The 25,014-nt window shown below is 43.2% G+C and overlaps 2 protein-coding genes across 4 annotated transcripts; both read left to right on the top strand.

Moving 5' to 3' along the window:
• Positions 1-11,597: 11,597 nt before the first annotated feature.
• Positions 11,598-17,275, top strand: fam114a2 (family with sequence similarity 114 member A2). Of its 2 annotated transcripts, XM_011483987.4 has the most exons (14): positions 11,598-11,859; positions 12,333-12,556; positions 12,922-13,021; positions 13,268-13,369; positions 13,440-13,558; positions 13,646-13,780; positions 13,858-14,022; positions 14,617-14,740; positions 14,816-14,901; positions 15,216-15,317; positions 15,543-15,667; positions 15,741-15,813; positions 16,215-16,268; positions 16,340-17,275. In XM_011483987.4, exons 2-14 carry the CDS (start codon positions 12,347-12,349, stop codon positions 16,448-16,450), a joined length of 1,506 nt encoding a protein of 501 aa, XP_011482289.1. In that variant the 5' UTR covers positions 11,598-11,859; positions 12,333-12,346; the 3' UTR covers positions 16,451-17,275. The 2 variants fall into 2 exon arrangements, with proteins under 2 accessions (XP_011482289.1, XP_078787014.1); XM_078930888.1 differs by lacking the exons at positions 11,598-11,859; positions 12,333-12,556 and having other exon boundaries at positions 13,273-13,369.
• Positions 17,276-17,981: 706 nt separating this feature from the next.
• Positions 17,982-23,398, top strand: cnot8 (CCR4-NOT transcription complex, subunit 8). 2 transcript variants are annotated; one of them, XM_004076818.5, is made up of 7 exons: positions 17,982-18,145; positions 19,048-19,246; positions 19,381-19,574; positions 20,016-20,177; positions 21,057-21,201; positions 21,290-21,400; positions 22,858-23,398. In XM_004076818.5, exons 2-7 carry the CDS (start codon positions 19,130-19,132, stop codon positions 22,984-22,986), a joined length of 858 nt encoding a protein of 285 aa, XP_004076866.1. In that variant the 5' UTR covers positions 17,982-18,145; positions 19,048-19,129; the 3' UTR covers positions 22,987-23,398. The 2 variants fall into 2 exon arrangements, with proteins under 2 accessions (XP_004076866.1, XP_011482290.1); XM_011483988.3 differs by having other exon boundaries at positions 18,114-18,316.
• The last annotated feature ends 1,616 nt before the right edge of the window (positions 23,399-25,014 follow it).

The raw sequence follows: 25,014 nt of genomic DNA on the forward strand, positions 1-25,014 counted from the left end.
TCACTCTGAGTTATTTCATCTTTTTTTTTTTTTTTTTTTTTTTGGACCATAAGTGTGAAGGGGAAACAGGATGAAGACATTCTTAATAGTCTGATGTGTCAAGATAAAAGTGTTATGTGTCGGCAGCTGAAGCAATTTCAAATTAAAAGCACAAAGTTTACTCTTTGAATATAGTAGCTTCTTTGAATATAGTAGCACATTATGTAAAACGCATCGGACATGGCAAATGCCGCCCCCTATGAAGTGCATATCAAAAACCGCCACTGGCTGTCTGTCAAAAACGCTCTTCATCAGCTGTGTTTTTTCTGGCTTTCATGACCGCACTATGGCGTCACTCTGTGAGCTGCAAAGAGATTGGTCGTTATCCCGGAAGAGCGGCAGGTTACGTCACCGCCCACCTGCAGCAGAGTCCTCGTTAAGGGTAATTAGGAGCAGGTGCGCCACAGCCTTTGGTCCTGCGGGATGTGTCTGTGCTGGAGCTTCAGGTCAGCGGTTCTTCATTCTGCTCGGTTGGTTTTGTGGTTTTTCTGCTTTTCACCCTGAACCTTGGAGTCAAATGGGATGTTTTATGGAGCTGCTGTTCTGCTGTGAGGACTTTGTGCTTCCTTCACCCAGAACATCAGACAGAGAAGCAGAAGGTTTTGTTTGTAAAAGGCCTGAAGCTTTCATTCATGCGCACAAAAACGGAAAAAGTTTGATTTAGGGTTAAGTATTTTCTAATTAAATTTTTAAATAACTATCGAATGATCTCTCTATGAAAATCTATATGAAATATGCATTTTAAAATTGTAAAAAGAAATCAATATAACCTAAAATGTGTATTTCAAAATCTCTTTAGTGTATTCCACAGACATTACAGATTTGTTGTGAAGTTAACAGATTTTACAGAAGTCTGATCCTCAACAGTGCAGCAGAGAACATTCTGCTTCGTTTGAGATCCTACATAAAAAATGCGTTCCTCAGCGTCCAATCAAATGGAATCGGTTCAACAATGCATAATGTGTAGTTTTTAGATTTTAAAATGTCCTCCAAGTGCACCAGCCTCATCGATTTTGGCGCTTGCCTCCGGCATTTCAAGTGTCCTGCCATCTTGGAAATTTATTTACATTCGGATCTTCAAAAAAGAAGGAAAAGGTATGGGAGACTTTTTTTTTCTTCTTGTTTTTATTGCAGATACCTCACATTTTAAATTTAAATTAGCATCTAATCATTGAAGTCCTCAAATAGGACACGCCCTCTAGCTCTAACCTGCTGTTTCTTTTCCTTCCAGCCTGCCGTATCACCAATGTGCGACCTTCTGGTCACCACGCCATCTTTGTGGCCGCCATGCCCCTCTTTACTTTGTGTCATGCATTGACTTGTATTTGTCTACAATTTAGTCATTTTAAATGCATTGAACTGTAAATTAACTTTACATTTATCTGTTTCACGATTAATCTTTTCTCTTAGATCCTGTTCCAAGTTCTTCCTCATCTGTGGTAAAGTCACCTTTAACGCTGTTTCCTTTGTCAGGTTAATGTTGAGGCTCAGCATCAGTCTTTGGTGTTCAGTTGGTGGACTATCTCTCCAGAGTGTTCAGTTTCTGCAATGCAACTTTGAGAACTGTCTGAGGCGGACAGACGCAAACCCGCCGTGAGGAGTCGAAAGCAATGATTGCTGTCGTTGAAAGTGTGGAACTAAACCTTCACACAGAGATCCTGCTCACTTCATGGCAAAATCTGCAACAAATGTAAACGACCACGAAATGAGGGAAAGAAGCTTTGAAAGTCGCTTGAAAAAAAGGTCTTCAGCTACGTTGCTGTCAACACATCATAGTGTGGAACTGGGTAAGTGGTCCAAACCATTAATAATCAATGGAGCAATTTCAACTAAGGCTTGAAACTCAACTGTGTTGAATAAATCAGACATTGGAGCCATGAAAGTGCAACCCATCATTTACAAGTCACTACAATGAAAAGCTGTTGTTGGCAAAAGGAAACATTACAGCTGGAGTTCCTGAGGGACATGATTTATAGGAAGAAGCTTCTCAATGGGATTGATCAGAAATTGAGCTGCATTCAAGCTGGTGCAAAGTCTGCTTCTACCCCTGGAACGGTTCTACATCCACCTGAAGCTGGGCTGTGCGGCGTAAAGGTCAAAGGTGACATGTGACCAAGAATGCAAGATTGTTTTTTCAGCAAACTGGATGCATTGTAGGCATTTTGGTGAGTACCGTTGTGAATAACTAGTACTAGAACTTTTGACAGAACATAATGGACACTCATCACAGAGAACACATGGAAATGAAGTTTTCAAGAACAAGGGGGAAGTTGGAGTACAGACAAAAGATATTACAGAGAATCAAAAATAAGGAGTAAATGAAGCTGAAAGTCAGTCCAGAGTGGAATTTACATTTTCTTGGAAGTGAAAGTAACACCTGATGATAAATTAAAGTGAGAGTGCTTTAGATTCCAAACTCAGAGCTGGACAAAAAAACAACCGAAAAACTTCATAAAACATGAAAAGCATTCTAAAAACAAACTCACTCATGCACACATTCCATGACAACACCCACACGGTTTCACCAACATGACCGTCAATCCCTCATATTGAGACGGAGGAAACTGAAAAACTGTAGCCATGAGAGAAACATCGGGTTTGGTTCTGCTGTGAGGAAACTGTATTTTGGGATCTGTTTACTTCAGAACCAGGCCTGACCACAGGGGCATCCTCACTACAGCGCTCGCCCAGACTCCAGCACCATTACCAACCTGCAGACAGTGCTGGGTAAATGTTGGGTAACTTTGTAACATCCGGTCTTCATTCTACACACACCAGACAACGGTTGTGTGATGGGTTTGGGTTGAGATGGTTAATCGTCACAAATGAACAAACCATTTTATTTTGGCTTATATATACATGGGGTAGTACAGTGTTTTCAACCTTTTCTGAGCCACGGCACACTTTAACCTTGACAAAAATCCCGTGGCACACCAGCATCCAAAAATTTATAACAAGGAGAAACTCATAGTCTGTATTGATCTACAGCCCCTCCATAATCTCACATGCATGTTTGTGATAATTGTGGCAGAAAAAGCTGGAAGCTGCAGCTGTTTCTTTCTAAAAGATGTAATAAAAGTTAAGTTAGAAGATTTAAAAACTGTTCGTTGTGGTTTCAAGACGTTAAAGGAAGACTCATTGTGCACCGAGACACTCTCACTTTAACCCAATGCATCATGGGAGATGTAGTGATGGCAGACAGACTCATTGTTTTGTTCTCTTGTTCCACGGTCTGACACCGGATTCTGTGGAAAGCTACACCGCTAAAGACGAGCTTTAGCTGGTATTTCTGTTGGAACTGAGAGACTTTATGAGCAGAATCAGAACAAGGAAGTGAAGACTTTAACCACTTCTGATTGGTCAGACTGCTGACATGTGATTAAGCCTCCAAGAATGATTGGTGGAGACAGTTAAAGGGGCGGGACTTTTCCAAAAACAGATCTACCGGTATCTGCTAAAACGGTGGCTAAATCATCATTCTTATCAAAGTGTCTTTGATAGAATCAAATGAACACAAAGAAAATATTTTGTGATCTTTCATATTCCTTACTACTCAGTGTTTTATCAGGACCTGTTTGGATGAACACAGAGCTGATATCTTGGAGATGGAAAATGTTTTTAGAAAGGTTTATGAGGGCAATTTCCCATGGCACACCTGACCGTTTCCCACGGCACACTGGTGGAAAAACACTGGGGTAGTACATGTGAAATGGTACATGAGAATGTTTAAACATGTCTTTAAGGTTGATTGTGGTAATTTTCAAAACAAAAGCTGTGGAAAAACCATGTCTCCTGAGACATTCATGTTTCTCTGAACTCTGGGTTTTGTTCTGAAAAGTGGCTCAAAAATACATTCAGGAAGTTCAAACTAAACTAACAAAGTTGTCTTGAGTGAAGGTTGGATTTTTTTTCTAGCAGGACTTTGTGGTTTGATGTTTATTTTGAAACAAAGGTGTATATTTTGCTTTGAACTCAATACATTTTTATATCTCTAATAATATTCCTTCACAAAACTGTCCTAATTCACCTTAAATGTTGCCTCGTGGTCCTAAAGACATCTTTTCCGTTGCTCTGACCTGTTAGACTGACTGTCCTGGTGAAAATTAAGCTGCTCGTTTTCTTTGTGGTGGCAGAAAAAACTTCCTCTGAGTTTAGTGGGGAGTCTTCATTTACAGTCTCCAGGTTTCTACACGTCTTGATGGCCTAAAGCAACTTCACACTAAGCATTGGCTGGTGAAGTCCACCTCCATGTGATTGCCTTATTTTTCCAGTAATGTGATGACATTTCAACCTCGTTTAATTGAATAAACTCTGCTCAGCCTCAAACTTGGTTAACTGAAGTTCATGTGGGGTCAGGTCTCTATAGGGGTCTGGGGGGTCTAAAGCTAGAACCTCCTTCTGAATGGATTTCTACCTTCTTTTTGGGCTAAAGTGGTTTGTATGCTGGGAATGTTTTACAATTAAGTCCTTCAAGGTTTTTTTTTCTTTTTATTTAAAAAAAAGGGTAAAAATGACTTTCTTTGGTCTGTCAAACCATTCAAATCAAATTCTTAATGAGATGTGAGTAACATGTCATTAGAGTTGCATCTCTTTACCTACAACTTCACTAAATTCCTTCCCTGAAGTCTGACTGAGGTGTCTCCGGTATGTTAACGTGACCCTGTGGACGGATGGGTTGGCTTCCCTCTCACAGTCCTCTATGCCGTCCTAACTTGGATGTTGACTAAAAGGCTCCAACAAACTTGTTAAAATTACACTAAACCTAATTTTTTTTATTTCTTGATGGTTAAAGAAATTAAACTCCTAGGTGGGTCTCTTTTGCCCCTGGATCAAAACATAACAGTTTAATGCTTTGAATCCAGTGGATGGATGGTGGTCTTTTGATGCTTTTTATCCACACTGACTGCATTTTATTCTAATTGGGTGGGTGGTGAGTCCTCAGGATCATTTACTTGGTTGAACTTTTGTTTTTTTCTTATTCTACATCCTAAAAAAACCTGGTATGTTGCTGTTTTTGAAGATGGTATTCACAGTAAGTAGCTCTGTGACGTACCATGGATCTCTAAACACCTGATGAAGACATTTACCAAAAGCACAGACGACTGTTTGGCTTCGCTTCTGCGGTGCTTCTTTTGATCATTTTGAGTTTCTTATCCTTGGAAAAAGTCATCTTTCTTTCTCTCTGAAGGTTTCTGGGTATCTGCATGACTTCATCCCCGGATGAAACTTTGGGCTAAACATAGTGGTGGGCTGCTAAAGTCCACCCTGCGCATTCTTTAGTTTTCTCTACAAAAACAAACTTTTTGACTTTTTGTTTTGATTTAGTATTGTCATGATAGAAAAACTGGTTTGTCTGAAGTGTAACCTTTAGACATGAAACTTGATGCAGTGTTGGGTTTGTGGTATTTGTCACATTTACCAGAACATTTCCATGGGTCCATCGAAACATTCAAATATCCACATCTGTTCATGTTGGGTTGAACATGAGGTTCTGTTTGTGTGGAACAAAAACCAAACCCACATGAACTGATCTCTACAATCATAGCAACTGTTTCCTTACAGGGTTTACTTCAGCAGTGAGGGTGCTGTTGCTGGGAAACCAGGATTGGTATTTGCTGGTGAAACTGCAGCAATTTCAAGTTATTTTTTGGACTAGAAAAGTAAGAAGCTTGTGCTTGTAAGAGGAGAACATCAAGTACGAAGGGAAGTGCCTGCTTTAATACAGATGGTTCCTATGAAAACGCCTGATTTTCACCAACTTACTGACGTGATCCTAGTTTGCTGGACAAACTGGTCCCATTGATTTTCGTCCATCAAAGGATTGGTATTTCAAAGGGTTTTTGTTTGATTTCTTGGGTGCAGTTTTGTAACATTCAATTCAATTCAATTCAATTCAATTTTATTTGTATAGCCCAAAATCACAACAGTCGTCTCGATGGGCTTCGAAGTAAAACATGAAATCAAAAGGATCACGAATACAAAGAGTTCAATAGAAAAATACTAAAATGAACTAACAAACTGACTAAGCTATACTGGCATCCCTGCCCTTAGACCCCCCTTCGCGGTAAGGAAAAACTCCCAAAAAAACCGGATTCCGGAAAAAACGAAGAAACCTCAGGGGTGCCCACATGAAGGAGGGATCCTCCCCCAGGACGGACTGGTGGCTAAACGCTCTACCTCCAACCGTACTTTTACCAATTCTAGGAACCACAAGCAGTCCTGCATTTTGCGAGCGAAGTGTTCTGATTGGTTGGTAAGGGACTATGAGGTCCTTAATATAGGACGGGGCCATTCCATGTAAGGCCTTATAGGTTAACAGGAGGATCTTGAACTTAATTCTAGAATCAACTGGGAGCCAATGGAGCGAAACCAACACAGGAGTGATGTGATCTCTTCTGCTGGTTCCAGCTAACAATCTAGCTGCTGCGTTCTGAACAAGCTGGAGACTTCTTAAGGAACTCTTAGGACACGCTGCTAACAAGGAGTTACAGTAATCCAGCCTCGACGTAACAAATGCATGGATGAGTTTTTCAGCATCACTCTTAGAAAGTATATTTCTGATCTTAGCAATATTCCGCAGGTGAAAAAAGGCAGTTCTACACGCCTGAGATATATGAGCCTTAAATGATAAATCCTGGTCAAGTAAAACCCCAAGGTTTCTAACTGTGGAATTGGGGGCTATACTTATACCATCCAGGGAGACTATCTGAGCAGACAGAGCATCTCTGAGGTTTTTAGGACCAAGTATAATGACCTCAGTTTTTTCTGGGTTCAAGAGGAGGTCATTAATTGTCATCCAGGTCTTGATGTCACTGATGCAGGCGTTCAGTTTCTCTATCTGGTCATTCTGGTCAGGCTTTATGGATAAATACAACTGCGTATCGTCGGCATAACAATGAAAATTAATGCTGTGTTTCCTGATTATGTTTCTTAGGGGTAACATATAAAGCGTAAACAGGATCGGTCCCAAGACTGAGCCCTGTGGGACTCCATAGTTGACTCGAGTGCACTGAGAGGAATGGCCATTTACATTAACGAACTGATACCTATCAGACAGATAGGATTTAAACCACTGGAGAGCAGATCCTCTGATCCCCATGTCCTGCTCTAATCTATGGAGTAAAATACCGTGGTCGATAGTGTCAAAGGCAGCACTGAGGTCCAACAGGACCAGAATAGAAAGTAGTCCCTTTTCTGAGGCCAATAACAAGTCATTAGAGACTCTAACTAGTGCAGTTTCCGTACTGTGGTGAGGTCTAAACCCCGACTGAAAGTCTTCAAAGTGGCTGTTGTCCTGTAGGTGGCAGTAAAGCTGCTTAACTACAACTCTTTCTAGGATTTTAGAAATAAAGGGCAGGTTTGATATCTGTCTATAGTTGGCCAAGATGCTAGGATCCAAACTGGGCTTTTTCAGAAGAGGTTTAACAACTGCATATTTAAAAGACTGTGGCACGTAACCCGTTTCCAGAGAGGCATTTATCATTGTTAATATGGGATCATTAATTAGGGGAAAAGTTTCTTTAAAAAGTCTAGTGGGAATTGGGTCTAACAGACACGTTGAGGATTTGGAGGACGTAATAATTGATGTTATTTCCGCTTGATCCACAGCAGTGAAGCAGTCTAATGTTACAGAGGTTTCTATGGATGCCTCCATTTCTACCGCTTCAGCCTGTTCTGGGCTGATAGTAGGAATAACTTGATTTAACTTATGTCTAATATTTGAGATTTTACTATCGAAAAATGTAAGAAAATCATCAGAGCTGAGAGAAACAGGAACATGTGGTTCTACTGAGCTCTGACTGCGAGTTAATTTAGCTATAGTGCTAAAAAGAAATCTTGGATTGTTTCCATTCTCTGATATTAAGGTTGAATAGTACTGGCTTCTAGCTCTACGCAGAGCTTTTTTATAATTTAATAGGCTATGTTTCCAGATATCCAGAGACTGCTCTGAACCGGAGCGGCGCCATTCTCTTTCCAACTTACGGGTTTCTTGTTTAAGAGAACGAGTTTCAGCGTTAAACCACGGTGCTACTCGGTTTTGTCTGACGAACTTAGGTTTCAAGGGGGCAACAACATCGAGTGTACTCCTGAGGGCTTGTAAGGCATCATTAACAAAGTGGTCATTTATACTAGGACTGATGCTATGGGAGCTGGTCTCAGAGTATTTTCTCAGAATATCACTAAGTACTGGCTGAACTGTGTGTTTAAACTCAGACACAGAACGGTCAGTTAAGGTTCTTCTAAGCTGTTTCTTATTCACTGGGGCAGAAGGATGTTCCAGTGTAAGCTGGAAGGTAATCATAAAGTGATCAGAAATGATGGGGTTAAGAGGAAGGACACTCAGCTGGCTGATCTCTATACCATGGGTTAGAACAAGGTCCAGGGTGTGCTTATGACAGTAACATGAAGGGGATCAAGACGGTATCTGTGGAGTGTTTTTTTTTTCAGAGGTTCTTTCATTTGTCAGATGCATAGCTTTCACTGGTACACATATACACGTCAGAACAACCTAACATTGACTGCGGTGCAGCTGAGGTGGTCTGCCTTATTTATTTTAAACGTATGGAATCTTTTTTTTCATGTTAGAGTGGACTGTTTGCATTGGAATAAATTTAATGTTAGGAGATTTGAGTCTTGGTGTTTGGATATTTAAGCTGTTGGGAAAATGTGGGCATCAAAATGTAAACGCGCTCATCTGAGGTTGAGAGATAACTCTGTTCGTCTCTCGGTGGGGAAATTTCCATAGGCTCCACAAACACCTGCGTGGATTTACTCGACTGTTCCAATAAACAGCCGATTCTGGTTGCAGAGTGGATCATCTGGAAGGAGCGGTTTTCTATTTAATACAAATATCTCATAAAAAGTAATGATACAATTTCAACACATCCTTTTTTTTTTTTTTATTTTAGAAGATGGAAGAGACAAACCAAAAATATGCTGCAACTAAATACATTTGCATTTTCATCATCTGTTAGTTGAATTGCTTTTCATTAAAAAAAAAGGAAACTGTTTCTATGGAATAAATTTCTACTTTGAAATTCTTAAAAAGGAAAACCAGAGGTTGTTCTATAAAAATCCAGACTAATAACAGTTTGGTATTTTCAAGTGAAATTTGTGAATGTTTCTGACAATATGGAGCAGAACTGTAATCCAGAATGCTTTGCATTATTAAAGTTTCTAACTTAAGTTCTGCTTCTGGCCAACTAACGCTGAGGGTGGCAGCGTTGTTTGCAAGTTCAGGGCTCCAGGATTTAGTGAATCACCCACAGGTACATGTTCATTAAAAAAAATAAAAAGTCTGAGGGTTCAGTTCTGAAGTCTGGTCTGGATCCATCTGTCATCATGGAAACCCATCTGGATAATGGAGACCAGACTGTGAGTGAGCTGCTGACCTCCAGACACAGATCGTCACAGCGCTGGAGGAACGATGGTGTTGGAGGAAGATCAGAGACACTACCACAGAAGAAAAGGAGTTTCCATCTCCACACAGGCAGTTTGCTAACGTGACGATCAGAGGAGGAACTCACTAAATTGGGTTAACTAATTTGGGTTCAGATGTTTGATAGAACTCTGTGATGAACAGAACAGCTTCAGATTACCTGCTCATCACGTTTTAATTTTTGTTTTAAACCACTCAGGATTATTGTTGGTTTGATGTCTTTAACCTCAATGTGTGAAGATTACTTCGTCCAGAGAAAAATCCATGTGATGTGAGTCTTTGGCCAGCAGAGGGCAGCATTGTCTCCAACTCTTAATCAATTAAACTTTATTTATAAAGCACTTTTCATATAATAGTATAACACAAAGTGCTTTACATAAAAAAGAAAAAAATAAATAATATGAAAACAAGCAAGAAAACTAAAATAAACATGCACAAAATAAATAAAAATAGGGCCCCCTCCCGTACCTAGACAACCCCCCACTTCTTTCACATCTCCCACCCCCAATGAGAAATAGAAACAGGCTGAGCACTAAAACAAGATGTTGGAAACGCTGATAATTGGAACCTCCCTCTTTGTGAACAGCCGCACAACCAGCCAAATGCAGCATCACAGGCGGGGACCGCTCCACCACAGCAAAGAGGTGATGCAGGTCCCCATCCAGAGTCGCAGTGGCTGAACATTAGCCGACCCAGAGGGAGAGGTCCAACTGAGGAAGCACCGAAAAAAAAAGTAAACATATTGATAAAAGCTATAAACAATAAAACTGTGAAATGAAGTTAATTAAAATTAAAGTACCGGTAATACATTAAAATCTATTGTAAGTTCATAAAAAAAAAAGATAAAATGGATAAAGAAATAAATAAATAATGGTAGTAAAAAATTAGCCAAAGGCCATGTTAAAAAGATGGTCTTTGGCCTTTTCTTAAAAACTTCAATGCTCTCTGCGGCTCTCAGGTCCTCTGGCAGACTGTTCCATAAACGGGGGCCATAGTGCTGAAACGATGCTTCTCCGTATGTTCTGGATTTTACAATTGGAATGGTTAACAGACCAGAGCCAGAGGATCTCAGGGTCCGCGAGGGTTCATACTTTAGTACAAGATTGGATAAATAAGAAGGCGCAAGACCATTAAGACATTTAAAAATGCTTAAAAGTATCTTAAAATCAATCCTGAAGCATATGGGGAGCCAATGCAGGGATTTTAAAATTGGGGCGATGTGAACCCGCCTCCTGGTCTGTGTAAGAACTCGTGCAGCAGAATTTTGGAGAAGCTAAAGGTTCTTAATGTTGGTTTTTGGAAGACCAGCAAGCAGGGCGTTGCAGTAATCAATTTTACTCATGATAAAAGCATGCATTAGCATCTCCATATTAGCAGAAGGCTATAAGAAAAACGACAAGCAATATTGACCTGAATCTCCATCTGTTCTTTGAGCAGAGCTGCTGGACACTTCAGAGGAACCACTACTGCAGAAGAACTTCTTCCAAGCTTTGATCCATGTTTGGTTTTGGAAAAGGAATAAAAGCATCCAAACTGCTTTGGTCTTTCTGTCCTCGAGTTGCTCTAAACTTTATAAAGTGGTTGTGCTGAACAGAACTATGCTTAGTGAATGCTGAATCCTGAACTTCAAATGATTGTTTGGCTCCTTTGGGACTTAGAACCTTCCGAAAACACCTTTAAGGACCATGAAGAGGAAACTGTTGGTATTACTTTATCTCGTTGGTCATATTACAATTTTTATTGTTTTTATTTATTTTTTTACTATTGATAAATGTACTTTTCATCGAGTCATAGTTTTTAAAGACAGCTTTCTCGGGCACTTGTAAAAATGAACAAATAAATAAAGCTCTTTTTAAAAAAAAAAGTTAAGTAATTATTTTAAAGTTTCTATCGTTTCCGGTTTTGTTCAAGGAAATTTAAATGAACCGGCAGGGACTAAGAATGTTTCAAAATAAATCGTAGCTAAATGTTAGCTCATTCAATCGAGTTTTTATAACCGTGATATTTCTTAAATCCTAAATCAAGTGTACACTTAGAATTTTTACCTCAATTTCAGAACCAAATGTAGTCAAAGTTGTATCTTTTTAAAATCATTCACGTGCACACTTTAGGAAACAACTTTTATTTTGATAGGGGAAGAATCACTCGCTATCTTCCGTTGTCCAATATGACGTGGCTAATCCGATCTGTAGAACATAAACACTAAAATATGAACCACTAAGGGTCTGAAATCCAAAGGAAATTGTCTCTAACTAGAACTTTCTTTAAATCAGATTAGTTTCGTTCATCAGATTTCTTTTAGCAAAGAGAACTACAAACAGATTTGAGTTGACGTCAGCAGCTAGCATAAAAAGTCTTTGAAAAGCTGAGCATCGGAAAAGGTGAGTTTTATATTATTTATTATACAATATTTATTGTATAATCCTGAACCCAAAATGAATGCTTAAAAATGATGGCATGTCATTATTAACGCGCAGAATAAGCACTGAGACATTTTTATTAGTGCAGCTTCTGGGACCCTGAACGCATCAGATCTTGTGAAATCACAGATTAGTCATCGAGCTGCAGGTACAGACGAACTGTTTGTTTGATGGACAGAATTGAACCTCCTGTTTCAAACTGGAGACGTGTTGTGGACTTTGTGCTCATGCGCAGACGTGCCATGTGTGAAATGTCCCACAACTTTGAATGCAGTTTATTCAAATGGTTCAGTAAAGAAAAAACCCTGAACCATAACTTTGTTTGAGAGGTTTAAATAGTATTCTGACAAAGTTCTTGGTGCTGACCCACCTGCTGATATTATTATTGAGGATTGTAAAGTGCTTTCTAAATAAAGTTTTATTCCTTCATTCAGGCATGCACTGAGAGATGTCGGACAGTGAAATGTCCCACACAGCTGACGGTTCAGAGGAGGTCCACGTGGTTCCGGATCCTCCTCCTGCTGAAACACCGGACAACTCCTCCACACCCGATAACTCCACTGATGTAGCCCCGACGAGAAAAGCCAGAAGGAGACCCGAGTCCAAACCCACCGCGGAACCAGCGGTCACTCCAAAAGAGGACAAGGATCCACCCAAGGTAGATAGATCTGTCCTCTGTTACTGCGCTGTGGAAAACTAACCGGGGGGAGTTACACTGTTGAGAAAATGTAGCAGAAATTTAATGATTTTAAACCAAAACCCACCTTTGCCTGACGGGATGTGGATAGGCTCCAGCAGCCCCATAATCTTGCACAGGAGTAAGGAGGTTTAGACATTGGATGGATGAACAGCTCCGTTAGTTGTTTGCGTTAAATAAGTCACTTTTTTTAGATTTTGGATGATTTAACATCCATCATATTGTATTAATCAGATTTTTCCGCCTCTCAGTTTGCTTTTACTACTTATAACATATTCTTTGTTGCTCTGTTTTTTCCCCTCCTCTTGTCTTCTTTCAATCTTCAGACTTCCAGTGATTCCACTGTGTCTGAGGGCGGGTGGGGATACTGGGGCAGTTGGGGCAAGTCTCTCCTGTCTACAGCAACAGCCACTGTGGCCACTGTGGGTGAGTGTCCCACTGCTTTGTGTGCAGTGACTTCTGTGCACCTTTTCCCGGCTCGGTCGTCCAAAAACGAGATAACGTTTCTTTACCTTCATCCCAGCAGCTGCTTCATTCTCAGGAGTTTTCCTCCGTTTCAGCTGCTGAAGCTTTTTCTGCTCCCAGAAGCTTCTGCAGCTCGTTTGTGTCGGAAGCTGTCGTGGTTTGCCTCCTCTGTGCTGACCGCTCCGTGTTCTGTTTGATCCGGGTCAGGACAGGGGCTCAGCCAAGTGATCGAGAAGGCAGAGACGACGCTGGGAATTCCCAGTCCCACCGAACTGTCCGCTCAGGTGGAAGAGGAGCAGAGGCAGCAGGGTGAGAGCTTCTCCACCTCCACACAGAGGGTTAGTTCCTGACGTCCAAACGCAGAACCTTTTCTGCTCAGAACCCACAGGTGAAGGGGGGGGCAGCCCTGAGGGGGACAGAGTGGGGCAGGATGGATCGTCGGCTGTGGGGGGCGCGATGGGGATGCTGTCTTCGCTCACCAGCGTTGTTCAGACCACAGTGAGTGTTGGTTCCTGTTGATCCGCTCTGGAAACTGGAAGCAGGTCGCCACCGGCGGTGATTTGAAAAACTGGCGTCTGCTCTCAGGGAAAGACGGTGATAACAGGAGGTCTGGATGCTCTGGAGTTCATCGGCAAAAAAACCATGGATGTGATCGCAGAAGGAGATCCCGGCTTTAAGAAGACCAAGGGCCTGATGAACAGGAACTCCACTCTGTCCCAGGTGAGCCGCTGAGAACGGTCAGCCTTTCAGGGCCTCTGGAACTGGAGGATTGATGTCGGTTCTGGTGTGCTGTCTAGGTTCTGCGGGAGGCCAAGGAGCGAGAGGAGCTGCAGGATGCAGAGAAAGAGTCTTCTGATGGAGAGAAGAAGGTGGTCGCCCACTACGGGATGCTGTTTGATGAATTTCAGGGTCTGTCTCACCTGGAGGCGTTGGAGCTTCTGTCCCGAGAGAGCGAGTCCAAGGTGGGTTCTCACTCTGCTACGACCCAGGTTTTGCTTTGCCTCCTTACTCAAACACCGTGAGCAGCTGTTCTGTTGGCTCAGCGATGATGTTTGAGGAACCTTCAGCTGCCGATCCAAAGCTGGCCTCATCCTGGGCCGTCCAGTGGAGAATAAAGGTCCTCGTGTCTGTGGAGGACGGCTGTTCCTCTGTGGAATCCAGAAACACTTTAGATTGTTTCCAGCATGAAGGACTGTTTAGAAACACCAAACAGAACCTCGTTGGAGGATCTTCTCCTTCAGGCTTTTCTGGTAGACGTCACTATCAGGATCCAACTGCAGGTCGCTCCTAGTGCAACCATTCCAGGTTCAAGCTTGACGTTCTCTGAGAATATTTAAGTCACACGTTCATCTTTTAAGCTCCTAGAGAAGTCTGGAGGTCACAATGAGAGAAAGAAAAGCTTTATTTTTAGCTAAAAGCGGTTTCATATCTCCAGCCTCACTTAGGAGCGCTGTGATGAGAGGATTGTGTGTGAAACTCCTGAGGCTGCTCCTTGAAGAGGCTGGGCGTAGACGAAGACCCTCAGGAACCTGACATGTGGATGTTTTCCATCATAGGTGAAGTCGGTGCTGACCACTCTGTCTGGAGACGAGCTGCTGCAGCTCAGGGAGGAGCTGGAGGCCATCAAGGACTCCTTCTCCATGGTGGAGTTTGACGAGGAGGAGGTCGATGAGAGGAAGGGTAAAAGCGGACGTGGAAGTAAAAGCAGAACTTTCAGCTCCTTGCAGCTGAACTGACGGGAGGTTCTGGTTCCAGATGAGGACGGGGGGGAGTTTGAGAAGGAGCTGACAGAGGCTCTGGGGGGCCTGGAGATCTCCGCTGCAGCCGGCAAACTCAGCACGGTACGAGTCTCTGAGCTTCACGTTTGGAAAACACGTCAGGGTTCTGTCGAGTAAATGTGGCCCAACAGGAAAAATGAAGCCCAAATTCTGCAGGTTTTGAGTTTGATACCAGGAGATGAGAGGAAACGATGCAGCAGGAGACTCCAAGCTTTTTCACAGAACGGTTGCTGCTTTTGCATGATCCTGCTGGTGTTTGGAAAACCTCCTTCTTTCCTGTCCTCCGTTTGACCAAAGGCCTCACAAGAGGAACAGTGAGAACAGAGCATTGGTCTCATGGTAACAGGAATAGCGGTTGTTTTTCTGGCCTCCAATAGGCCTGTAAGGAGGCCTGCAGCAGCATCAGGGACATGAGCACACCAGCAGAGGAGGAAGAGGAGGAGGACGGAAGTGGGATGAAGAAAGCCCACTCTGTGGAGGTATGTCTTACACACATTCCTTCACATCACCTGAACTCCTCTGATCTTTTAAAAACTCCAGAAGTTCCCTTTTTATCGTCTTCATGATATATTTAAAACCCAAGGGTGACATTTGCATCTCCATTTAGCCTTTCAGTCCTCAGACTTTCTGCTTTATTGTTATTCAGGAAGTAGAATTCACACCTTCACAGAAACCTCCTGGATTTTTTTTCCTTTCCCCGTCAGGACGTTCACGCCGCTGCCATCAGGAGCCTGGCAGAGCTGACGGCTCGATCCATCGAGCTTTTTCACAAACTGGCAGAGATGATCCTCTTCTCCAATGGCAGCGCAGACGCCAGCGTCCTGTCACAGTGAGGCGCTTTCCTCTGAGCAGCTCTCCTGCCCGTCCAGCCTCTCATTGGCTCCTGTGTTGCGTGTCTTCAGGTTGACTGTTGTCCTGTGTAAAGAAGTCTCTCTGCTCTCCAAGAAGTTCACGTCCTGCTTGACGGCAGCGGGGGTAAGAGGGCAGCGTCAGTGTCTTCTTCCAGAAGCTCCTGTTAGACGGCTGGAACTGAGACTGACGACATTCAAGAGTTCCTCCTGCAGAAAGCCCAGTAGCGCCCGGTCCTGCAGTGAGGCCACGGCTGCAGTTGCCATAGAAACCAGGGTTTTTCCATTCAAATGTCCAAAGTTTCACTTTTCCTCCACCTTTTATTTCTTAATATAGATTTGAGTCAAAAACGAGTTTTATAGAAGATGCGTTTATTGTTGTTGGTAAATAAAATGAAACACTAGAATAGGCAGGAAGGGGTTAAAGCACAGAACCGAACTGCAGGATGCTTTCAGGTCCGCTTGATCCCGGTACCGGTTCCACAGACGTTCTCTCTCTGCAGGCTAACGCTTTGCCCTGTTTTTCAGTCTCAGGACAAAGGAGACGTGCTGAACCCCCTGATTACAGGAGTCTTTCTTGAGGTGGGTGTGCCATCGCTGAATGTTCATGTTGCCCCTCCCACAGCGCTCCTAGAAATGCTCCTCCCACACAGGCGTCCAACAGCGCGTCCTACATCCAGGACGCTTTCCAGCTTCTCATGCCGATCCTGGAGATCTCCCACATCCAGAGGAGCGCCGCGTCTCCAGAGAACCGACGCCGCTGAAAGCCTTTTGAAGAACTTCGGCCGGAAGGAGAAAAGCTTTTAGTCGCACCGTTCTGGGGGTTTGTGAAGCACAGAAGCAAACATGAGGCGTCCTGACCTACAGGGACTCCACTGCTTCTGCAGAAACAAACAGGGAAACACTTTATTATCACACTTCTGCTCAAAAAATTCTTTTAATGAAAAAAATCGAATGAAAACTTGTAGGGTAAGGTGGGACGCTTTAAATAAGAAAAAAAAAATTAAAAACAAAAATCTGAAACAATTAGAAACGACCCAAAAATGTGTGATGTTTGCACTTTTGTCCCGGTATCTTTGTTGTTTTTCTCCGAAGGTTCTTTGACTCTCCCCATCAGCAGAGACGCTGTCGCCCTTAAGGGTCATCTAGGGATTCTGACTCAGAGTTGCCTCACCTGAGCACGAGTAAAGGAGGGTTCCTCGCTGCACTTGTAACCTCCACCAAGGCTTAGTGCTACATGGAGGGGTGGGGTCCCGTGGGAGGATGGGTTCTGCCCCCAGGCGGTAGCAGACAGAAGTCATTTTACTACTAATCAATAAAGAAGCTTCTGCAGTCACTTTGCGTTGACGAAGCAGAAGCAGCTTCACCTGCAAGGTGGCCTTCAAAGCCACACCCTCTTTTTAATAATTTTCCTTATTTTTAATCCCCTGCTGTTGTTTTACTTTATTATGAAGTTGTTCTTCTGTGTTTTTCCCTTAAAGCTGCAGCTGTTTCTGTGCTAAACATGATGTTTCTGTGGAGGACTGAAACTCACTTCATTCAATTGTGTAAAAATGTAAAATAAAAGGGTTCGGATGGACCGATTTGAACGCTGTTTTTCATTAGTTTCCTGTGACTTTTTGTCAAATCTTTTCCTTTCATGGTCATTGGTATCACATGGTCTACAGAGGGAACTACAGAGGGAGCAGCATGTGCAGCAGCTGCTCTTTCACCATTTTTTACCTCATCTAGGTTTCCGCGTCGCTCAGCAGATGCGTGTTTGGGGAAAGAAATACACATTCGTTTATACATTAAAAATACAGTTTCACATGAAAATACCTGTAAAACACAAGGAGTAATGAATGTTTCAATGAAATGTTGATATTCAAACAAAAACATGATATACCTACATGTCTCATGCTGTCTTTCATATGTTAAACTAAATTCATATTTACATTTTAATTATATGTGTATTGGAACCGTTACAAAGGTTATCATGGTTGAGTCCTGCACAATATAACCATCATATAGTTTGATAAATAATGTTTATTCTAATGTGTTCTCTGCTTGGCATTTTAGTTACATATTTGGGTTTATTGTTTTCAGTTTACAAACTTTTTTTTAAATAGTGTTTTTTTTTGTATTTCTGACATTTTTATTATGATTATTCCTATAATTTATTAAAAAGGTACAATGAATGACCCATTTACTGCATGGATGAGGGCCTTTAGGAAAAAATTTGTGTTGAAGTAGTTAATATGAATTTGACATATGAATATATTTAAGTAACAAAAAAATGTAAAGATAAGTCATACATTTTTATTTAATGGATGGATGTCAACAAATGAAGTAGCGTTGTGGAGCTTCCGCTCCGGACCGGCAGGGGGCAGTGTGCACGTTTATAGTCCACTCCAAACCGGAAGTGAGACGGTAGGAAATGAAGGAAGCAGACGACAGCGTTGTGTCGAGGGAATTTTAAGGTAAACCGGTTACCTAATTAAACGACTACATTTTTTTTCCCGGGCAGCTTCAGTCAGATTAAACACTTTAACAGGGCCACGTCATTTATTTATTCTTCAATGCTGCGTCATCTCTGCAACTTGACCGCGCGCGAATATTAACGTCTATGCTAACTGTTAGCATCGATCACGGTTTGTTTTCATTTTCTTTTCTGCTTAAGAACAATTTTAAAGTATATTTGTTTTATTTATAGTGTTAGAATGATTGAAAATATCGGTTTTATATTTGTATTTCGGCTGAAGTTAAATTAGTAAAGCCAGTTCCGCACTACAGTCAGTACGGAGTCGGCTGTCATGGCAACAACAGCGTTTTTTTAATGCTGTTCTTTGTTGTTTCTATTTTTATTGTTAGTTTTTGCTCGTTTTGAGAGCCTCCATACAGCGTGTACTTTCATTATATATAAAGATCTATGTGGAAACGCGTCAGGTAGACTGTAAAAATCCCAGTTACAGACTACAGAAACGTCATTTTACCATGTAACTTTCAGTGCTGCTGTTGAACTGATTTTTTTTTTAAACCAAATATATGGTGACACCCAAGACTACTTGGTGGATTATTACATACAGAAAGCAGTTAGTCTTCAATCTATCAATAGCATTTTGAATCAAATTGATGCTGTGAAACAGGGAAACAATTGTTAAGGGGTCAAAGCAGGACAGAGTAAAGACACGGTTTGACCCTGCATTTGACCTTAGATCAGTAAATGATGCCATCATGACTGGGTAACTTTTGAATAAATTAAGTAGACTCTTATTAGATGCTCAGCTTCCAAAGATTCCCTATTTTTATGTTGTATACTTGTGATGATTTGACGGCATTACTCTGAGATTTAAGTACGTTTTTTCTAAATCTCCTTTCGCAGTTCTTTTTTTGTTGCACGGTCCCCCTTCCCACCCCCCCTTGAAGCCCTGCAGGACCGTCGGGTCTCCTAGGAACCTGCCAACATGCCAGCTGCTCTTCAAGATTCCAGCCAGATGATCTGTGAAGTCTGGGCGAGCAACGTGGGGGAAGAGATGAGGAAGATACGGCAAATTATCCAAAGCTACAACTACGTTGCCATGGTTACAGGCTCTCCTTTCTTTGTTGACAGTTGAATTCTAAAAAGAAAAACAAAGAACGTAAATGTGGTGATTGCAAATGTGTGCTAGTCTCTTCCTTTCCTGGAGTGTCCTAACCCTGCATTTCTGTGTCTTAGGACACGGAGTTTCCCGGAGTCGTGGTCCGACCCATAGGCGAGTTTCGCAGTACGGTAGATTACCAGTACCAGCTGCTGCGGTGCAACGTGGATCTGCTGAAGATCATCCAGCTTGGTCTCACATTCATGAACGAGGATGGGGATTACCCCCCCGGCACGACCACGTGGCAATTCAACTTCAAGTTCAACCTGACGTAGGTGCTTCGTCGTCTCATGGGACTGAAAACGTTCGCTGCTTCCTGTCAACCTGCTGGCAGCCTAAGCCACTTATGTGCTATGATGACAACAGTCTTTAAAAATAATAAAAAACATAAACAGAGACGCCTGTAAATTAAACTCCAGTACGTAAGCCTTAAACAGGCTGTGAAAGATGCAATGAGCCACTTCTCCACTAGGAGACAGTATTTCACACAGAAGTTTGTGCCTCAGCTGTTCTACTGTGGTGTTAAACTGCATGAACTTTTTACTTTTTTTTTTTTATTAGATGTATTTTAATAATTAAAAAAAGGTTGATTTACATTTTTGTTTACTCCTTTTCATAAATCTCTGAAAAGTGAAAGGTTCACAGGTTTTCTAGTGAAATAAGATGATCAAGTCCTGAAATGATCCTTGATGTTCTCTAACGTTGTGTGCAGTGAGGATATGTACTCCCAGGACTCCATAGACCTGCTCCAGAACTCGGGTCTGCAGTTCAAAAAACACGAAGAAGAAGGAATCGACACGCTGTACTTCGCCGAGCTCCTCATGACGTCGGGTCTGGTTCTGTGTGAGAACGTCAAGTGGCTGTCCTTCCACAGGTCGGTTGTCTGCTGGCTTGTTCCATGAACGGGGGTGGGAGGGGGTCTTCTGTTTGATCTTTCAGAAATCATAAAATATAATTAAAATCACTTTAACCCAGTAGAACCCACGGTGACGTCAGTGTAACAGAAAATATCAGAAATGGATTCTTTGGTCCATTTGGTTTGTGGTTAAAATATGCACTTTATTTTAAACAACAAATGGGTCTGGGTACTTATGGGTTAACACCAGAATAGAGATCCAGATAAAACAATGTAAGCAGGTCAAAAACATCTCTTTTACTCTGAACTTAATCCTTGTCAGAGGAAAAACTTCTCTGGGATCTTCAGGGAGAAATTTCAGAGATTAGCTGCATGGAGCTGAATTCTGAGCTCCAGTTAAAGTTCTGCCTCTGGTTCATTCCAAATATGATCTCTGATGCTAAAGCATGAAGAGACTTGAACAGAAGCAGAACTATTTGAAAGGCTGTTGTGTGACCTCGGGACTGATGGTCAAAATCAGAAGCGGAGCAGCAGCGTTCTGGATGAACTGCTGCTTCTTTTCTGGGTCCAGACGTTACAGCAGTCTGACCTGCTGGAGACAAACTCCACAATAAACTGGTATCTTAGTCCTCTTTGGTTCTGCTGATGTTTCTTAGACGATATAATGTAGATGACGTTCAAGATTATGGAACTTTAAGTCTTTGCAGAGCTTTTTAGAGCGACCGTCACCATTTTCCCTGTCTTCCTCTGAGACAGACACGATCTAGAAAAGGTTTCTGGGATGCTGCTTCTATTCACATTGATAGTAAACTTTTGCAGAACCTCTGAAACTGTTCAATGTCTAGAGGAGTTGATTCTCTGAGTTTTTAATCATTAATAATTTTTGTTTTGTCTCAGTGGTTATGACTTTGGCTATCTGGTGAAACTCCTGACGGATGCGCGGCTTCCAGAGGAGGAACACGAGTTCTTTCAGATCTTAAACTTGTTTTTTCCTGCAATTTACGATGTGAAGTATTTGATGAAGAGCTGCAAAAGTCTGAAGGTAAGGCCTGCGGGTCACAGGGTTTATTGCTTTCTACATCCCCGAGGAACGTGGAGCCGTCTCACTCCGTCTCCGCTTGTTCCTGCAGGGGGGGTTGCAGGAAGTGGCCGATCAGCTGGAGCTGAAGAGGATTGGCCGGCAGCATCAGGCGGGGTCGGATTCGCTGCTCACGGGCATGGCTTTCTTCAGGATGAAGGAGGTACAGTCTTCATCGTTTTCCGGCTGACAGCTGTTCTGTTGCAGCTGGAAGTTTTTGTGAATCTGCTTAGATGGTTTATAAAATGTCTTTCGAGAAATGCATTTATAAATGCGTAGAATTGTAGATCTTTAGTGTTTTATGTGTGGACATACACTCACCCACTTTAGCAGCTCCACTTTGCTTGTACCCTCTTTAGCCTTCAGAACCGCCTTAATCCTCTGTGGTTTAGAATCAGCAAGGTTCTGGAAACATTCCTCAGAGACTTTGGTCCATGTTGACATGACAGCATCAGTTGCTGCAGATTTGTCAGCTGTACATCCATGATGCCGATCTCCAGTTCCACCGCATCCCAAAGGTTCTCTATTGGGTTCTGGTGACTGTGGAGGCAGTTTGAGTCCAGAGAACTCATTGTCATGTTCTAGAAACCAGTCTGAGATGATTCCAGCTTCATGACATGGAGCCTTATCCTGCTGGAAGTAGCATCAGAAGATGGTCCACTGTGGTCATGAAGGGATGGACATGGTCAGCATCAATACTCTGGTAGACTGTGGTGCTGGAACCATGCTCAGTTGGTACAAAGAAAACATCCCCACACCATGACACCACCACCACCAGCCTGAACCGTTGATACAGGGCAGGATGGATCCATGCTTTCATTTTGTTGAGGCCAGATTCTGACTCTACCATCTGAATGTGGCAGCAGAAATGGAGACTCATCAGACCAGACAACGTTTTTCCATCTTCTATGGTCCAGTTTTGGTGAGTCTGTGTGAATTGTAGCCTCAGTTTCCTGTTCTTAGCTGACAGCAGTGGTACCCGGTGTGGTCTTCTGCTGCTGTAGTCCATCTGCCTCCAGGTTGGACGGGTTGTTCTTTCATTGATGCTCTTCTGCAGACCTCTGTTGGAACCAGTGGTTCTTTGAGTTCCTGTTGTCTTCTATCAGCTGGAACCAATCTGACCTCTGGCACCAACGAGGCATTTCCATCCACAGAACTGCTGCTCTCTGGATGTTTTCTCTTTAAGGACCGTTCTTTGTAAACCCTAGAGATGGTTGTGGGTGAAAATCCCAGTAGATCAGCAGTTTCTGAAATCCTCAGACCAGCCCGTCTGGAACCAACAAGCACGTTCAGAGTCCCTTCAATCACCTTTCTTCCTCGTTCTGATGCTCGGTTTGATCGTCTGGACCATGTCTAATTAATGCACAGAGCTGCTGCCATGTGATTGGCTGGTTGGACAGGTGTGCCTAATAAAGTCGCCGCAGTTCAATAAAAAGGCTGCTTTGTTTCATTTATTTCATTTTATTTCATCTGAAAATGTGAAACTTTAGCATCAGCTGGATTATTATGAACACATCAAAAATGTCATTTCTTAATTGTCTGCAGGTTTGTGGATGTTTGGTTCAGTGTGAAGGTGGTGCAGAAATAATCCCAACAGACTCGTTTGTTTGTCTGTCGCAGCTTTTCTTCGAGGACAACATCGACGACGCCAAATACTGCGGGAGGCTGTACGGCCTCGGCTCCGGCTCCAGTCAGCCGCAGAACGGCCTCGCCGGCTCCACGGGCGATGAGGCCAACAACAAGCACTGAGCCCCCCCCCCAGAGTGTTTTAAAAGCCAACCAGCGGGTTTCTGCTCCCATCTTCTCACTAAATACCCCAATGTGAGCCCTCACCGCCTCTGCAGGCTGCAGTGGCCCCGCCCCTCATGGCAGTCAGCAGTGGCCCCCTCCCCGGGCTCGCTCTTTCTTTTAGTCACTTTTTACTTCATTTCCAAACACTTTTTAAAACGCCTCATTTGCAGCATGGGACCAGCTTCAGGATGATTCTGCCCCCCAGCAGGATCTCCTTGTAGGTTACACTCATGTAAATGAACATGTTTTAGCTCATGTCCACTCAGAAGGTGGTGGTTCTCCAGCAGACCACACTCTTCCGCTCACTGTTTTTACATTCTGCATCGTTGTCAACAGTTGTATATTAAATTGTTTTGTATTTTCAGTGTAATCGTGGAGCGTTTGGTCATTTCTGGACAATCCTTTTATTCTGTTCTTCAAACACCTCTGTGGTCAAGTCAAAGCGATGCTCAGAAATGACTCGTCAGAACCGGGATCTAGAGCCGAGTCATGTTTTAGGAAAGAGAGGACGAGCATGCTTGGGGAAACTGGGCTAAACCTGGTCCTCGGTTCTTACAGGTGGGGCAGAACAGGGGTCTTCAGCATCATCTCTGCTCCTCCTGCTGGAAGGTGGACGAAGGCGTGTTCTGCAGCAGACTAAGAGAAAAGGCAGCAGGGAAAGAAAGAACTTTGACAGAAACTTAGTGGACGTGACGGGCAGCAGAACTTTGGATCTCCTGTGTGATCAAGAGATCAGAGGAAAGAGTGCTGGGCCTCGCCGGTCGGGCCATGTTTACAACACTTATTGTGGACCCCCTCTTCCCTGGGGTGTCCTCCTCCTGGGCGGGGACGGCTGGCCCCTGCCTTGCTCCTTCCTGGACCAACCGTGGGCCGGGCGGATGGCTGCCTGGAGTGCGGGTCGGGTCTCCCTTGGGGGGTCCTGGCTCGTACCTGGGGTTTGGGCGGGGGGATGCCCGGAACTCCTCGGTGGTGATGGGGTGCTCGTCTGGGGCTGTGGGTGTTCTTCTGGGGCGGTGCCCCGCGTTGAGCCTTCCCGGCGTAGCGGTGGGGCTGCTCTCCTGTTAGGCCGGAGCAGCACTCTCTTTACCCCATCCCTCCCCTGCTCTCTGCCTCTGGGGGGCCGCAATGGTCCTGCTGGCCCTGGCCTGGGTGGCGGATGTGATCGCCCAGGGGGGGCGGTTGTCCTCCATCTGGTACCGTGCGGGTGTTGGGGAGTCTTGGTGTGGGGGTGGCTGGTCACTCTCTCTCCTTCTTTTCACATTCCACCATCCATTTTAGAAGAACATAAACACTCACCTGAGCACAGGTGTTAGCTCACCTTTGCACTAATAGTTTGCATGATTGAATGAAATATTTCACACTAGTTGGTTTAAAGGCATAAGTATGCGTGTGTGAACACTATCTGTTTTGTGTACATGTGGACATTTTTTGCAGCTAACGGGTGTGTTGATAATATTTGAGTGTGTGGACAGGCCCCGCCCTTTTTGTACTACATTTACATTTACATTTTACAGTAAACTTGTTGCTTTATGCTGCTTCATGGTCTTATCCCCCCTCCCACTATCACCCCCCCCCCCCCTCTCTAACATTCCTCTCTCTTCTTCCTTTCTTTCCCTTTCCGTCCGGTCCAACACCAAAGATTTTCAAACATGATTGAAATTAATAAATTTTGGCCTCAATTACAAAAGGGGTTTATTCAGACACACCTTTGGTTTGTCAGAAGATGAATAACCCCTGTTGTTAAAGTAAAATATGTCCAACACAAGAGGCCCTCAGCTCTCATCTGTCTGCCCAGCTGTTGGACAGGACAAGTTAAAATAAATAAAAAGAGACCAGAGGAAAGAGGACAAAGCTGCTTTAAGACATCTGATCTTGATGAGGCTGGAAAGACTTGGATCCTGAAGCAGAGCAGGTAGAATGTGAGGTCCAGCGGGACAAGTCACACATCCTGCAGGTTGTTCCACCAAAACTCTGACTTTGGTCTGT

This window comes from Oryzias latipes, chromosome 14 (genome assembly GCF_053564925.1).
Source record: "Oryzias latipes strain Hd-rR chromosome 14, Olatipes_Hd-rR_3.1".
Lineage (NCBI taxonomy): Eukaryota > Metazoa > Chordata > Actinopteri > Beloniformes > Adrianichthyidae > Oryzias > Oryzias latipes.

Excerpts from the sequence above, each read along its gene's own strand:
- fam114a2 (XM_011483987.4), top strand. The coding sequence starts at position 12,347 with ATGTCGGACAGTGAAATGTCCCACACAGCTGACGGTTCAGAGGAGGTC. Across the intron at positions 14,023-14,616 it reads CCCGAGAGAGCGAGTCCAAG|GTGAAGTCGGTGCTGACCAC; the intron begins GTGGGTTCTCAC and ends TTTCCATCATAG. Across the intron at positions 15,318-15,542 it reads AGAAAGCCCACTCTGTGGAG|GACGTTCACGCCGCTGCCAT; the intron begins GTATGTCTTACA and ends TTTCCCCGTCAG.
- cnot8 (XM_004076818.5), top strand. The coding sequence starts at position 19,130 with ATGCCAGCTGCTCTTCAAGATTCCAGCCAGATGATCTGTGAAGTCTGG. Across the intron at positions 21,202-21,289 it reads AGAGCTGCAAAAGTCTGAAG|GGGGGGTTGCAGGAAGTGGC; the intron begins GTAAGGCCTGCG and ends TTGTTCCTGCAG. Across the intron at positions 21,401-22,857 it reads CTTTCTTCAGGATGAAGGAG|CTTTTCTTCGAGGACAACAT; the intron begins GTACAGTCTTCA and ends TGTCTGTCGCAG.